Here is a 16913-nt window from a genome sequence, read left to right as displayed (position 1 = left end):
AAACTTTCATAAACTGAATCCAACTTCTGGCTGAGAAGCTGTCTATCTTCAACGCCAGCCAGCAACCTATAACTCGCACATGCGTAATTCACTCCTGCCAGCCGTTTCCTATTTGCGCAGGCGCAAATCTCTCATTTCCCCGCCCTCTCGCTTTGACGCCGAGGATTCTGGGAACGCCGGAGACGGAAATTACTTCGTCTGGCGCTCAGAGTTTGCTGCAGCGCTTTTCAACTCTAGTTTTGTGATTTCGAGTTAAGAGCTCCAGAAACCTTTGGCCAAGATGTATGACGCCGACGAGGGTAGGTGACCACGTAAGACACGCCTCCTGCTAGCCACTTAGGCGGGACGATGGGGGATGAAGGATCTGCGCCAGCCACCGCATCCCGTCCGTGGCGCGCGCCCGGCTGCCCGGCTCCTACACTTTAGCCCGGGAACGGTGTAGGCTTTGCCAGCAGTGCGTGCTCCACGTTCCTGGGTCAGGTTGACTGCTCCCTCTACCGCCTCCCGTTAAATCTGTAACCACCTTCCAGAATCGACGTAGTGTAGCTTATTAACATTCGGTTGTTTGATTGATTTCATTTATCATTTTAGTCGAAAAGCTTGAACTAACAGTTGAATAGCTTCTTTTAAAAACGGCACAGGGAATTGAGCCCAGGGCCTGCCGTCTGCACAAAAGCTATTTCTGAGCCTTATATCTAGGCACGGGTAGCTCAATTTTTGATTACGTCTGTGTGCTAGACACTGTTAAACTCTGAACGTATTAGGGACAAAGAATGGGTTCTGGGTTGACATTCCTTCACACTGTTTTCAGTTTAAGTAAATTGACATAAACATGGCCTTTAAGTGGTTTCTTCCCACAAGATGACAGTTCTAGAATGACATGTAGTTCATTGTATTCCCTTTCACTAGGACAAAATGGTTTCTCACTTTTCATACTTCACACTTCTTAGTCCTACCCACTTTATTTTCATGTTGTGTTTGTAACGCTCCCTCTCCTCTGATCAAAAATCATTTTATTCCAGCTCTCATTTTTTGTGGCTGTCTTTTACACCTCCTCCTCCCTTTTTCTCGAGGAAACAGTAGCTTCAGCTTTTAAAATTGCCTCAACATCTCAGACCCATTCATACCTCATTAAAACCTATTAGAGTCGTTGTATTCTTTTTAGAGTTCTAACTTGAAGGAAATTTAGAAGCTTTAAAGCCATTATGTCATTTATTTCTTTATTTTGTGAGTATGTGTGTGGGTGCACACATGGAGTGTACCATGTAGGTCCTGGAGTTTGATCTCAGGTTCATGGTCCTTAGACTATATATTTGTGTACAGCACATTTCACTCTTCAGATATTTTTAACAGGAACATGGCGCTCAGATAAAGCTTTCATTACTGGACTGGAGATGTAGCCCGGTATTAGCTTTGCCTAGTGTGGCCAACACCTTGCAGTCAACCTTAGGCACCGAGGAAAAAAGTTCATACTATTTGGAAAGTTGTACAGGGTATGGTGGGCATGAGTTGACTCTGTTTCAAAGTTTCTGAATCAAGTTGGCTGGAGAGATGGCTCAGTAGTTAAGAGCACTTGTTGCTCTTGCAGAGGACCTGGGTTGTCTCCCAGAAAGTGCCACACATAAATCTGCAGGATCCAGTGGTCCATATCTGGCCACATGCATGCAAGAATGCATAAAGAGCTTATGCATAAAATAAAAATAAGATTTAAGAAAATCTGAGTGTTGCCAAGAGGGGCCTGGAGGACCTGCCTGGGGTTTCTGACTGGAACACCTGTAAGTGGCTCTTACAGTTTGGCTTAGCAGTGAGTGTTGGGAAAGTATTAGAAGTTTTTTTAGTAACAGTTCTGGCCTTCAGAGCAAAGAAGTTAGACTTACAATGCCTTTTCTGACCCATGTTCTGAAAAACCATGTGACCTCATTGTAGCAGCAGGCTTTATTTCCTGGAGAGTCGAAAATGATGTGAATTCAAGGAGAGGATGTATAGACCCTTTATCTTTGTTTCTTGTTGAGGCAGGGTCTCATGATGTCTCTCAGACTGGTCTGTAATTTATGGTGATTCTTCTACTTCTTGCTTCCTGAGTGCTGAAACCAGCATGCCTAGCTGACTCCTGATCTTGATAGTAGGAGGGTCATGATCTCTTAGACTAAGAGGGTTGGGAAACACAGTCATGGTAATCTTTGGAACATGTAGTCTGTACGGGCCAGGCTTGTTGGCACATGTCTTTACTCATGGTTTAAGAGGCAGAGGCAGGGGGCTGGGGATTTAGCTCAGTGGTAGAGCACTTACCTAGGAAGCGCAAGGCCCTGGGTTCGGTCCCCAGCTCCGAAAAAAAGAACCAAAAAAAAAAAAAAGAGGCAGAGGCAGGAAGCTCTCTGTAAGTTTAAGACCAGTTCTTGTACAGAGTGTGCTCCAGCCAGCTAGGCTACATAGTGAGATCCTGTCTCTAAAAAGAAAAAAAAAGTATGCATATACATGCATGTATACTGTATACAGGTGAAATATGCGTATATAAATGTATGAAATGCTGCAGTCACAGACCACCCCAGGGTGTTGCTCAGTTATTTAAACCATTTTCTCTCTCATCATTGTCTCTGAGGCCTTACTGGTTAGAGGATCTTGCTCCTGCTAAGCGCTACACGGACTTTCTGGAGCAGACAGAAATTGTAAATTCTCACAACTTAACTGAAACTTTGCTGTAAAATCTCTGTATATAGGAAGAATATTGATATGACATTAGTTTTCTGAAATTCTAGGAAAATGGGGTGAAGTGATTGCCTCTTAGCAGAGTGCTATTTATTTCATAGAGGTAACGTTTGAACTTGTGGCATCTCATGGCCAGTGAGCATAGTGTATTGTTTTTGCAGATATGCAATATGATGAAGATGATGATGAAATCACTCCAGATTTGTGGCAGGAAGCATGCTGGATCGTGATCAGGTAACTTTAGACCAAACGGAACAGCTTTAGTAGATACAAGATGGTGTGAGGTCCTGTTGTTCTGTTCCTTCTAGATAGTCCTCGGCCGTATCTGTGCTTGCTAATGTGTAAGTAACATATATTAGTTACTTACAGGGTTGCTTTGTTTTATGCAGACAGAACAGTATGTAGCTCTGCATGCTGTGGAACTTGCTGTAGGCTGGGCTGGTTTGAACTTACAGCACTCTTGCTTCAGCCTTCTGAGTGCTGGGAATCCTACAGGGACACCTCACCATGTTTGGCTTTATTTATTTATTTAAAATATTTCCACCTTAGAGAAAAGCTAAAAAATTCATTTATGTACCTCATTGAAGCCCTTAAATATTGTCCTTATGCTATTCTGTTTTTTGTTTTTTGAGACATGGTTTTTTCTCTGTAGCCCTGGACATTCTGGATTTGGTTTTGTAAACCCCAGCCTCAAACTCAGAGACGTGTCTGCCTTTGCTTCCTTAATGCTGGGACTAAAGGCATGTGCCACCACACCTGGCCTCCATAAGTTTTTTCTTTCTTTTTTCTTCCTTTCTTTGTGCATTTTTCCCCAAGAAACATTGAAGAGTAAATAGCAGGCACTTTAATGTAATCACAGTATAGGAATTAATACTGATACAATAGCCTTATTTAACCTCCAGAATCTACATTTTTGCAAGTTATCTCACTAATTTTATAGCAAAAGAAGAAAATTTTTTTCTCATTTTTTTTTTTTTTTTCCTGGACCTAGGGTATCCACTGAAATTTATTTTGTCAGTTAGATTTTTGAGACCAGGCCTGAACTGGAACTTGCGAGTCCTCCTGCCTCAGGGCTTTGAGTGTTGCATGCTTTGTTGTTCTCTCTTTATTTCTTTCACTTTTATTTTTTGTGTTTATATGCCTGTGTGAGTTTATGTCCACCTAGTGTGCAGGTGCCCATGGAGGCCAGAGGAGGGCATCCATGGGACTGGAGTTGAAGATAATCATGAGCCGCCATGTAGGTGCTGGGAATTGAACTTGGCTCCTTTGGAAGAGCTGCCTGCTCTTTACCATGGAGCTATGTCTCTGCTGAACCATCTCTTCTGCCTCATACATTTTCTTTTATGTCTTATTTTTGTGCTTCCTTCAATCTGAAACAGTTTCTCAGCATGTCCTCTTTTTTTTTCTTCTTTTTCTTTTTTTCGAAGCTGGGGACCGAACCCAGGGCCAAGCGCTCTACCACTGAGCTAAATCCCAAAGCCCATCTTCTCTTTTTAAGATAAGAATCTGCTCAGTTACTTAGCACAGTGCTCGTGGATTGTAGTTTTTCTGGCTTTCCTTGTATTGCCTTTGGATGAGTCCTTTGGCAGAAGCATGGCACACTGTATTAGGAGGTGCACTTATTGTATTATTGGTGATGTTAATCTAATTCTGTTTTTTAAATTATTGTGAATGAGTAAAGTCACATCAAAGTTGTATTTTAGTCCAGATTCCAACCCTTTTCCAAGTGTAATTGAGCTGAAGTAAAACACAGAAAGGACACTCAAAAATAAATGACAAGATCGCCACACTGACAGTCACATATAACCTGGCAGTGGGAAATGCTTGGAGTTTGAATGAAGTTTGTTTACAGATCAAAGCTGCCTTATAGTTAGTTATTTAATTACCCACCTTTCTCCCTTTCAAACATGTCTACAAAGAAAACACCCCTGGCCTTATGTAATGATTGAGTCTTTGTTGAGTGGATTAAGTCAGCGGTTCTCAACTTTACTAAAGCTGTGACCCTTTAAAACAGTTCCTCTTCTTATGGTGACCCCCACCCATAAGATTATTTTCCTTGTTGTTCAGAACTGTAAATTGGCTACTTTTGAGTTGTAATATAAATATTTTTGGAGTTAGATGTTTGCCAAAAGGGTCATAACCCACAGGTTGAGAACTGCTGGATTAAATGAAAATGAAGAAATATGCTAGAAAACAAATTGAGTTGCAACTGATTATGAACTTAATATTTTTCTAGTTCTTATTTTGATGAAAAAGGCTTGGTCAGACAGCAGCTGGATTCCTTTGACGAGTTTATTCAGATGTCTGTTCAAAGAATTGTGGAAGATGCACCACCGATTGACCTGCAGGCTGAAGCCCAGCACGCTAGTGGGGAGGTTGAAGAGCCGGTAAGAAGGTTACTGCTCAGGTGAAGGAGAGCCTGGGTCCCAGGCCTTCTCTCTCTCGGTAGCTTCTGCAGAGTACCTACGGCACCTCCACCGGGCTCTGCATTTATCTTTGTTAATGAAGATGTGCGTTTGTTCAGTGATGTAAAACCTTAATCTTTACTCAGATAGTATGTACGTTTTGGTTTGGGGGAAGACTGAAGGGCCTTATGCACACTAGGTAGAAATTCTACCCCTAAACTCTGTCTGTGTCCCCCTCCCCCCCCCTTTTGTTTTTTTTTTAAGTTTTTATTACTTGGTAAGTTGCCCGGGCTGGCCTTGAATTCTATATTCTCCTGACTCAGTCTTCTTAGTAGCTAGGATTTATAGGCATGCACCCAGTGCCCTCAGTAAGTACTTAGTAGTTGGGAAGAGAGAACTCTGTATGAGCCCCTGAGACATGGACTGGAAACAGTTCTGTTGTTTTAGATGTTCTAACCAATTTCTCCTGCAGTCTAAGAATCATAAGAGAAAGGCTGTTGAAGGACAGTCTCTTATTTATTTATTTATTTATTTATTTATTTATTTAGGACAAAGTGTCTCTCTGTTACTAAGGTTGGCTTTGAAGTCATGATCCTTTTGACTGGGCCTTCTTGTGGAGTGTGTCTCCATTCCCAGACTCTTGATTTTTATTTATTGCATTGCATGGAATACATGACTAAAATGTGAGATCAAAAAGGGAAATTGGGCATAATAGCTCATTTAACTTTTTTACTGATTTTTAATTCATACACATGTGGTTTTAAAATAACTTTTAGCAAGGGTATAATTTTATAGTTTTTTTTAAAAAATAATTGTTTCAAAGAAGTCCAAAATAGTGACTGACTGTTCCCAGTTGCAGAGAAGTAGAGAGAGGCAGCTGCAGTAGCATCCTGGTCTCTGAGACACAGGGAAACTGCAAAGCAACATAAGGCAGAAAGAGCTAGAGAAGGAAAGGTCATTGTCCTGCCAGCCGAGTCCCTTTCCTAAATTGTATCCGAAGGGCTGGTCTATTACTCTTATTTTAGTTGAAGCTGCTGCACAGAATTTTGCCTTAAAAGCAAAAGCAAATGGTCTTTTTAGGGAATGTGCTAGAAAAAGGACCATAATGTACTTTTTAAAAAAATCTCCCGCTGGGGATTTAGCTCAGTGGTAGAGCGCTTACCTAGGAAGCGCAAGGTCCTGGGTTCGGTCCCCAGCTCCGAAAAAAAGAAAAAAAAAATCTCCCAAGTGATTTTCTCTTCATAAGTGAAGAGTTAAAAGTCAACTCAGAGCGCCAATGTGTTAAACACTGCAGGAAGAATCCATTTCTAAAGCTTGGCTGGGCAGGGAAGATGGGGACTTGAGCTGGCAGTGAAGGCAGGAGTGACTTTCCTCAGAAGAGGTGGTTTAGGTCTTTAAAGAAGAAAGTGATTGATGCACTCAGCTTGAGAAGTGGGTGGCGCCAACAGTGAGCAGCATAGAAATTGATGTGTCTGGTTCGAGGACACTGGGAGAAGGTAAGATGGAGCCAGCTTATGAAAGGCTCTGGAGAAGTTGTTGAAGAGTGCTACAGGCTGTAGAGTGTGTTACCACTGTCTACTTGAAATAGGAAGGGTCCAGAGGTAAAGATTGGAGAGTTAGGCTTGAATCTGTCCTCTCCTCCCAGCTTCCCGCCCCTTTTGGACACTTGGTACTTTCCACCCTCACCAGTGAGAGTGCACAAAAGTGTATAGGCATTAATAAGGATCATTTTGATTTCTAATATCTCTCTGTGCTTGCACACTGGCATCATGGTGCACATAAACGTCCTGTTTTCAAGAGCAGATGCCGGGTTCTTATCAGGCTGTGTGCCAGAGTCGTACATGACCCAGTTTTGTTTCCTTCCTTTCCCTTTCCCTTTCTTTTTTGCCAGAGATTTTTCTGTGTGGCCTTGACTTTCCTGGAACTCACTCGGTAGACCAGACTGGCCTTGAACTCAAAGATCCAACTGCCTCTGCCTTCCACTTGCTAGGATTAAAAGTGTGCACCACCGCTACCAGGCCATAGTCCAGTTTCTATTTGTCATGATGAAATGTAGTTACATGGTGAATTTGAAATCACTGATTTTAGAACTGGAAAAATTATTGTGCACCACACAGACAGGAAAAATAAATGTGGAGTGATTAGCCCCAGATTTAAGCAGCACTAAGTTTTATAAGAGTAGCAGAAAAATTTGCTTCTATCGTGTCATTGGTATTCACAACCTCAGCTGGCATCATGGAGAAGCAGGATAAATACACAGGAGGAAATTCTTGGGTTTCTTCTCTCAGGATGTAAAACATAAGTAAAATGCCTGGTGGGGATGGCTATGGGTGGCAGGGGGTGGAGAATGCAGTTTTGATTTTTTGAAATAAATTTAGAGCAGATGACATGTGCAGTAGATAACGCCTATTTGAGCCAGATGTGCTGCCTGCCTGGGATGTCAGCATGTGGGAGGTGGAGGCATGAGGCTCCCCGAGGAGGCCTGTCTTGGATATGTAGTTAAGATGCAGAGTGAGGCCATCTTGAGTTAAGTGAAAGTCTTTCTCAGCTTCTCCATTCCCAGTGAAAAAGACCTTCTTGTCGTCTGTAAGGAAGCAATCAGATATAAGAGAACATCTCTGGGCTGAAGAGATAAAAGTTTTAAGTTCAGTTCTTAGTGTTCCTGTGAGGGTCTCTCACCCTCTCCTGGCTTCCTTAGGGACCTACACATGTGGCATTTACTGTCAAAGATAATATTTATATTACCTAGATTTAGGAAAAATCAAAATAATTTTATTTATTTTTGAGACAGTTTGATTCTATAGTCCTGGTTGTCCTGGAATTTGCTTTGTAGATCAGGCTGGCTTCAAACTCACAAAGATCTACCTGACCCTGCCACCTGAATGCTGGGATTAAAGGTGTGCACCACCATGCCTGGCAAAAAATTAATATTTTAATTATTATTTATACTTATATAATAACTTACATTGTTATATAACAATATATAAGTATTAATATAAACAATAATATGGTATTTATGTATAATATAGTACAGGACAACCACATCACTGTAATGTGGATTTTGACTTTAGAGCATCCACATGTCAGGTTGTAGAGTTGCTTCTACTTAAAATGCTAATGTCAATTACAACTTTTTTATGTATTTTCGGGCAAGATTTTGCTATATTGCTTAGTCTGGCTTAAAACTCATGATTCTCCCACCATAGCCTGCTAAGTGCTGGGATGATAAGTGTATAGTAAGAGCCTAGCTTTCGAAACTTATGCTTTTGTTTAATTTTAGCCAAGATATTTACTGAAGTTTGAACAAATTTACCTCTCCAAACCTACTCATTGGGAAAGAGATGGTGCCCCTTCACCAATGATGCCAAATGAAGCCAGGTTAAGAAATCTCACGTAAGATAGACCTTTTTCTTTTCTTTCTTAGCACCTGATATTGAATAAAATTAAAAAAAATATAACTTACGTAGTTATTTTTGCAAATAACTTACGGCCAGTTCTGACCCGCTTTCCTTTGAAGGTACTCCGCCCCGCTTTACGTGGACATAACGAAGACGGTCATTAAAGAGGGTGAAGAGCAGCTGCAGACTCAGCACCAGAAAACCTTCATCGGGAAAATCCCCATTATGCTGCGCTCCACGTATTGCTTGTTGAATGGCTTAACAGACCGTGACTTGTGTGAGCTGAATGAGTGTCCTTTGGATCCTGGTGGCTATTTTATTATTAATGGATCAGAAAAGGTATAGTGGTATTTAAAACACAGTAAAATGATAGTTAACATTTAGATTATTAAAGTAAAATTAAAAGGTGTGCATTCTCAGGGCTAGAGAAGGTTCAGGGCATAGGAGCACATGCTACTCCTGCAGAGGGTAGAATTTGGTCCTCAGTACCTCCACATGTCACTTGTAACTCCACTTCCAGGGTGTTTGATGCCCTCTTCTGGCCTTCACACCTAACACTTACACACACACACACACACCCCTCTACCTGAAAGTGACAGGTGAGTTATTTAAGGTGTGATACCTAAACTTTTGTAAATTAAAACTGTGAAGTTGTGCATAATGTGAACTAGAGGTTTGCCCGTTGTTGACGTTTGTGTATTTCTGTGAAGTATGAGCCCATATGACCAGATTATATAACCGTGCAGGTTTACTTCTTTCTATTTCGATGACCTTTTTGATTTCTTGGCTGTAATTTTCTTACTCTTTCTATAGGTTCTGATAGCTCAAGAGAAAATGGCAACAAACACAGTCTATGTGTTTGCCAAAAAGGATTCCAAGTATGCCTATACAGGAGAATGCCGCTCATGCCTAGAGAATTCTTCCCGACCCACCAGTACTATATGGGTTAGCATGCTGGCCAGAGGAGGACAGGTATGGTGGTAAGGCTGGAGTGTGCGACGTTTGGGCTTTTTCCTTTGTGCTTTGCTTTACTGTGCTTGAACCTAGGGCCTTGTACAGTGCTCTGTCACTGAGCTACAGCCCCAGCTCCGTCTGTCTCATTGCTTGTTTATAAGTTTTATTGAGGCATTGCTTCTTTCTTTCTTTTCTTTTCTTTCCTCCTCCTCCTCCTCCTCTTCCTATTCCTCCTCTTCCTCTTCCTCCTCTTCTTCTTTCTTTTTGGCTTTTTAAAAAAAAAGTCCTATATGTCCTGGAACTCACTTTGTAGGCCGGGCTGGCCCCAAACTCAGCTCTGCCTTCCTTTGCCTCCTAAGTGCTGGGATTAAAGGTGTGTACCACCACTGCCCAGCCTTGTTTTATTATTTACTAGACTATTTAAGATTTTTTTTTTTTTTTTGAGACAGGGTCTCACTATGTAGTTCAGTTGTTCTGGAAGTCACTCTGTAGAGCAGGCTACCCTTGAACTTTCAGAAGCCTGCCTCTGGCTCCTGAGTTCTAGAATAAAAAAAGGCTTGTGCCACCATGCCTGAGTTATATTTATCTTATGTGTATGTGTGTGTCTATATGTGGGTATGTGCATCTGAGTGCAATTGCTCAAAGAGACTAGAGGCATAGGATCTTGGAATTAGTTATAGGCAGTTATGAGCTGCCCAGTGTGGGTGCTGGGAATTGAAGTCAATTATCTGCAAGAATAGTGTATATTCATAAACTCCAATCATGTCTCCAGCCTCATCAGACTAATTTGGGGGGGTTAGGGTAGGGGAGGTGCTATTTCAACAACACAGGATTTCTCTCTGTAGCCCTGGCTGTCCTGGAACTTGCTCTGTACTGGTCTGGTTGGCCTCAAACTTGAGATTTGCCTGCCTCTGCTTCCTGAATTCTGGGATGAAAGGCATGTACCAGGACTGCCTGGCCTGTCTCTGCTTCTTCATCATGGTGATTACAAGTGGAAGCTACAACACATTGCTTATTTATTGATTTATTTTTTTGTATTTGTATTTTGGCTGCATGCATATGTACAACATGTGCAGCTATGGGCTCACAGAGGACAGCAGAGGGTGTTAGTTGCCCCAAGACTGCAGTTACAGGTGGCTATGAGATGCCATATGGACTCACATCTAGTTTCTCTGGAGGAGCAGCAGTGCTCTTGACCCATGCAGCTTTTTCTGTGGTTCTGGAGATGGAGCTCAGGCCCCACCCATGCTCACTACAGTAGACACTTTACTGACTGAGGCCTTCCCTCAGTCTGCTGAAATGTGAATTGTAATTTTTTAAATTTATTTTATTATGTGTATGGGTGCTTTGCCTGCATGTATTTCTGTACTACATGATTACCCGGTGTCCAGGGAGGCCAGAAGAGGGCATTGGATCCCCCAGAACCGAAGTTAAAGATGGATGAGATCTGCCATGTGGGTGCTGGGAACTGAACCTGAGTCCTCTGGTAGAACAGCCAGTGTTCTTACCTGCCGAGTCATCTCTCCAGACACTAAAATCAATTTTAAAGTATTTACTCTGTACGTGTGCCTGATGATGTGGCAGGAGATGTGTGTCACAGCATATATATGGAGGCCAGAGGACAACTTGTAGAGCCGGTTTTCTTCTTTGCTCTTTTCTGCATTCTGATTACTGAACTCTGGTCTCCAGGCTGGTGTGGCACCACCTGACCCATCTTGATGGTGCAAACAATTGACGGAATGGAATGTTAGGTGACCAAGTAGAAACACCCAGATAGCAGTTGGAGAGGTGAAGGCTGAAGATGTAGCTTAGGGCTCAAGGGGAAGATTTGAGTGTAATATGTAAGCACTTGTTCTCAGCTAAACTCAGGACTTGGAATGAGCTTTCAGTGGAAGGTGTTCTGAGGTGTGGTGGGGGAACCATGACTGAAGTTATGGAGTCAAGGAAGTATACAAAGGTGAAGCAGAACGATATAGCTAAAACTGAGAGGCCATGACCGCTAGCATGGGCTAGTGATGTTTTTTGGGGTTGTATGTGTATGCAGCTCAGGAGGAAGAATGAGGGAAGAAATGCCTCCATGTTAATTTAGAGAGCTCTAATTTCATATTTGCTTTCATTCTAGGCTTGTCTTTCCTTTTCTTTTTATCCTAACCTATTTTGAGAAGGGATCTCCATATAATCCTGGTAGTCCAGGAACTCACAGAGATCTGTCTCTCTCTGCCTCTGGGGTGCTGGGATTGAGACATTTGTACCATGACCAGCACCCTGTAATCTATTTCCTTTTAAGGTTTATTTTTATTTTATGTATATCACTGTTTTGCCTCTGTGTATGTACATCATGTACAGTCCTAGAATTCACAGAGATCAGAAGAGGGCATTGGATCCCTTTGAACTGAAGTTAAAGATGGTTGTGAGCTGCCATGTGGGTGCTGGGAACAGAACCTGGGTCCTTTGTAGGAGCAGCCAGTGCTGTTAACCACTGAGCATTTATTCCAGCTGCCCCTTGCACTCTACTATGTATGTATGTATGTATGTATGTATGTATGTATGTATGTATGTACATATGTATGTATTTACATTCCAAACTCTGCTCCCCATCCTAGTCCCCCCATCAGAGAGTCACTCCCCCCTTTGCACTCTACTATGTATGTATGTACATATGTACGTATGTACATTCCAAACTCTGCTCCCCATCTTAGTCATCCCCGTCTCAGAGTCCTCCCCCCGTCACAGAGTCTGTCCCCCCTTGCAATCTACTTTTTATTCCCCTCTTACTGTGGATAGGAATGGCAAGGTAACAGTCTTTTTTGTATTCTTTGGCAGCCAAAAGTTATTTTCAAATTTTGTATTTGGTAATTCTTGGAGAATCTTGGCAAGCATGGGAGTTCTTTTGGGTTTCATTGACCACGTTGTTCATAAAAGCAGTAAACGTGCTGGTGTGCTGATGCACATCCTCAATGTTTGTACTCCATAGACAGAGGCACGCAGGTCATTGTGCTTCTAGGCCAGCTGGGCTACATAGTGAGGTCCTGCATCGAATTAAAGAACAAGAATTTAGTAAGCAGGTTTGAGTGCTTCTTAAAAGAAGCTGTAGGACAATAGATAGACATTTTCTTTTGAGACATGTAACATGTATACTAAGATGACCATCTGGTACTCTGTGTTTCTCTGAGCTCTTGTATGTTCATGTTCTGATAACACTCTTGCTTTTCTAGGGTGCAAAGAAGAGTGCAATTGGCCAGCGCATCGTGGCGACATTACCATATATCAAGCAAGAAGTTCCCATCATAATTGTGTTCAGAGCATTAGGCTTTGTGTCTGATAGAGATATTTTAGAGCACATCATTTATGACTTCGAAGACCCAGAGATGATGGAAATGGTAATGAGAAGGCAAATGTGCACTCCCTGTTATTAGACGCTTAGAGATGCTGATGGTTGCAAACCTTAAAGCAGCAGAAATGCTCTTCAGAGCAATTTACCTGTCACACGCCTGTGGCATTTACCGTGAAGTGGAAGTATAACTCAGCCCCATCTCCCTGAGAGTTCTCTGTAAGAACAGGCAGGGAAGGTGGGAGCGGCTGCTGTTCAGTGTCAGCAGGGCAAAGAAGCAGCAGTGAGGAGACCATGGGAACATGCCAGCCAGAGCAGTTCAGGGACATAGAGGATGAGCCCTCCAGAGCTGCTCTTTGTTTTAGACTTTTTATTTGAAATAATTTCTAACTTTCAGGAAAATTGTAAGAATAGTACTAGAATTTTCTTGTAGTCTTTTCTCAGTTTCAGCGAGGGTTATCACATTTTCTTTGTCTTCTTTTTTTCTGATCCATTTGGAAATAGTTGTAGATGTTATACTTCTTTAGGTCAGTGTTTATTTCCTAGGAAACAGTATTCATTGATAGAATCATAGTATAATTATTAAAATAAAAAACTAAAAAAAAATCAGGCCATCAAGATGACTGAGTGAATAGAAGCTTTTAACACACAGGCCTGCCCACCTCACTTTAGTACCCAGAGCACACAGAAGGGGGGATGGAGACAGCCAGCTCCACAGCAGGCTGGGACTCACCAGCACTTCAGAGACACCAATAGTTACTACTCTAAGGCGCCAGAATGGCTTAGTAAGCAAAGGTGCCTGCTATCACACTTGGCTCAGTGAAGTGAAAGACCTGACTTGCATTGGTTTCTGAAAATTACTGTTTTTTTGTTTGTTTGTTTGTTTTGTTTGTTTGTTTGTTTTATGTTGTAGTATAGACTAGTTTTTACAGGCCTATGAATCCAACATTCACTCTATGAGAATGCATAATTTTAAAATCTTTTGAAAGTGTAATTTAGTTGTTATGCTTTTTCAAAACCCAACCAAATTATTAACCAATTAATTTTGTAATAACATTGGTATCAAGTTTCCCTTAAATAGTACTCGATCCACCATACATCTGTGGGATTTTTATTGTTGTTATTTGTTTGAGGCAGGGGCTCACTTTTTAGCCCTGGTTGACCCAGATTTCACTATGTATACAGGCTGGCAGTCTTGCCTGTCTCTCGAGTGTTGGGATTGCAGGTATGTGACACCAAGCTTGGTCTTGACTGGCTTATGTGGCCTTCGGTACCATGATTAGGATTTGGACATTTAGAACTGTGGGTGGACAAGAGAAAACACTCAGTACAGATGCCAAGCTTCTTATTGTACCACGATTTCTTATGCCCACTCCTCTGTATAATTGGAATTTAAGAATTTTAAAATTGGAATGGAACTCAGGAAAAAGTTTTTTGGGGGGCCTGGGGGTGCTGGGGAGTAACCCTTGGTTCACACATGCTAGGTAAGCGCTCAGACACGAGTTACAGCCCTAGCAAGAATTATCTAACCCTTTCCTGGGGAACTGTTGACTTGGTTGCAGGGGCTGTAGGTGGGGGCAAGAATGGAACATAGGTCTGCTCTGCACTGCAGTTTTAAAGTCTCCCCTCAAGATAGTGATTTCATTCATAGACCAAATGTTTCTTCCCTCAAACACTGAGAAGAAAAGCATCTGTAACTCAGTAAATTTTAATCACACCATGAAACTTCTCTAAATATATTTGATAGAACTAAAAGAAATGTCTTATTTTGGTTTTTGCCTTTAAAGCATTGGTCATTAAAATATATATATAAAAAATTTTGGGGTTGGGGATTTAGCTCAGTGGTAGAGCCCTTGCCTAGGAAGCGCAAGGCCCTGGGTTCGGTCCCCAGCTCCAAAAAAAAGAACCAAAAAAAAAAAAATTTATACATCATTAAGATATATAAAAATGCTATTTATGAAATTGTATTGTTCATAAAAGTGAAATTGCTCACACTGGGTGGATTTGACAGATATCTCTGTCTCTGAGGAGCCTTCCAAGTCTGGTATTTTCTAAAAATAGGTCAGCATTATTTTGCATGCTAATAAAATTAGTTTAGGTAAAATATAAATCTGAAAAAGCTTAATGTAGATTATTTGCTAGGTTAAACCATCTCTCGATGAAGCATTTGTCATCCAAGAGCAGAATGTTGCCTTAAACTTCATTGGTTCAAGAGGGGCGAAGCCTGGTGTTACTAAGGAGAAAAGAATTAAATATGCAAAAGAAGTCTTACAGAAAGAGATGCTTCCGCATGTCGGTGTCAGTGATTTCTGTGAGACCAAAAAGGCCTATTTCTTGGGGTAAGTTGAGTTTTACTGTTTGAAGATCTTTGCTGGGTTAAAATAGAGTAAGTTGTGTTTTGAGATGTCAAGGAAAACTAAAAATCAGGTGTTTCCCTTTTTTCTAGGTACATGGTTCATAGGTTACTTCTAGCAGCCTTGGGTAGAAGAGAACTAGATGACAGAGATCACTATGGCAACAAGAGATTGGATCTTGCTGGGCCTCTGCTTGCGTTCTTATTTAGAGGGTAAGGATTACAGAGTGACATGGTAGAGAGAGTCATGACTTCCTTTACAGGTGGGTCTTCCCTAGTGCCCAGGGTGGCCACCATGGCCTGCTTATGCACAGGTGCCCATATCCTTATGGTTTCACGGCAGCTACTTCATATTTCCTCAGCTCCTGACAGTAGTCATCTTAGCCTTCTCAAGCACTTTATTGTAGTTGTTCTCCCTACTGCATGTGTATATAGGGTATAGGAACCCCAAAAGAGTGGTATTAGCACACTGCCGTGGCCTTGTTTGTGGGTGCTGTCGTCTCTGCTGAAGATGTGTGCTTCTGGAGACTTTCCCATGTTTACAACAACACCATCTTGTTTGACAGCATGTTTAAGAATTTGCTGAAAGAAGTACGGATCTATGCACAGAAGTTTATTGACCGCGGAAAGGACTTTAACCTAGAGTTGGCAATTAAGACAAGGATCATATCCGATGGGCTAAAATACTCTTTAGCCACTGGGAACTGGGGTGACCAGAAGAAAGCTCACCAAGCCAGAGCTGGAGTGTCGCAGGTGAGGTGGCCACTGAGTGCACTCACAGGGAAAGAGTTACAGGGCTGGCGGATTCTTTCATTTCAGTGAACATGACTGACTTTATTTTTGTTTTCCTTGGTCAGATGTAAAAATCACTAGTTTTTAAATAATGAAACAAAGTTTCTCCTAAATTACCCATTAGCAATTAGAGAGTCAAGTTTTTGGTTTGTAATTTAGAAACTCAAGATAGCAAACAATCTACTACCACTACCACTGCTACTGCTACTGCTACTAGTACTGCTACTACTACTAGTACTGCTACTACTACTACTGCTGCTGCTATTACTATATGATGTGACAAAGTCTGAATACAGGGATAGGGCAGGGGAAATAACAGGGTCATTAAGTACAGCCTAGGCTGGCCTTAAACTAGTGTTCTTCTTGCCTCAACTTCCAGAATCCTGGGATTAGAGCTGTGCCTGCAAAATTTTTGTCTCAAAAGCTCCATTTTAGAAACTAACCCAGAAAATCTCTGGGCATGCCTTTTATTTGTTTGAAAGTGTGTTTCTTAACGTTGGCGTGGCGGCTTATGCTTATAGTCCTAGCACTCTGGAGACCTGAGGTAATAAGATTGCTTCAAACTTGAAGCTATCCTGTGCTACAGGGCGAGACCCTAGGTCAGAACACAAAAGTAGTTCTTCCAATACTCCTCTATTGCTTTAAACATATTTTCCTTCCTTTTTTTTAAAGATAGGGTTTCTCTGGGAAGCCTTGGCTGTTGTGGAACTCAGTCTATAGACCAGGTTAGCCTTGAACTCAGAGGTCTACCTGCCTCTTCCTCCCTAGTGCTGATATTAAAGGCGCACACCACCATTGCCTGGCTTCTATTTTCAGGTCTATGTGTGGGAGTTCCTGTGTACCATGTGCGTGCAGCAGTCTACTGAACCTAGAAGAGGGCTGAGAAGGTGCTTGTGACCTACCATGTAGGTGCTAGGGATGGAACCTAGGTCCTCTGCTGGAGCAGTACAAGCATTTTTGGCTGCATGTAGAAA

General features: G+C 41.8%; 1 protein-coding gene across 1 annotated transcript in view; it reads left to right on the top strand.

The window, feature by feature from the left end:
- The first annotated feature begins 149 nt into the window (after nucleotides 1-149).
- Nucleotides 150-16913, top strand: part of Polr2b (RNA polymerase II subunit B) — a 37689-nt gene continuing 20925 nt past the window's right edge. The window contains exons 1-10 of the mRNA NM_001106002.1: nucleotides 150-299; nucleotides 2868-2940; nucleotides 4943-5093; nucleotides 8392-8504; nucleotides 8629-8848; nucleotides 9323-9481; nucleotides 12679-12843; nucleotides 14937-15133; nucleotides 15241-15360; nucleotides 15714-15900. Coding sequence (NP_001099472.1) covers nucleotides 281-299; nucleotides 2868-2940; nucleotides 4943-5093; nucleotides 8392-8504; nucleotides 8629-8848; nucleotides 9323-9481; nucleotides 12679-12843; nucleotides 14937-15133; nucleotides 15241-15360; nucleotides 15714-15900 — 1404 coding nt within the window. The 5' untranslated portion in view covers nucleotides 150-280. The remainder of the gene's footprint in view (nucleotides 300-2867; nucleotides 2941-4942; nucleotides 5094-8391; nucleotides 8505-8628; nucleotides 8849-9322; nucleotides 9482-12678; nucleotides 12844-14936; nucleotides 15134-15240; nucleotides 15361-15713; nucleotides 15901-16913) is intronic.

Source organism: Rattus norvegicus, chromosome 14 (assembly GCF_036323735.1).
Source record: "Rattus norvegicus strain BN/NHsdMcwi chromosome 14, GRCr8, whole genome shotgun sequence".
In the NCBI taxonomy this organism is placed as follows: Eukaryota; Metazoa; Chordata; class Mammalia; order Rodentia; family Muridae; genus Rattus; species Rattus norvegicus.
This window is presented reverse-complemented; position numbering and strand designations above follow the sequence as displayed.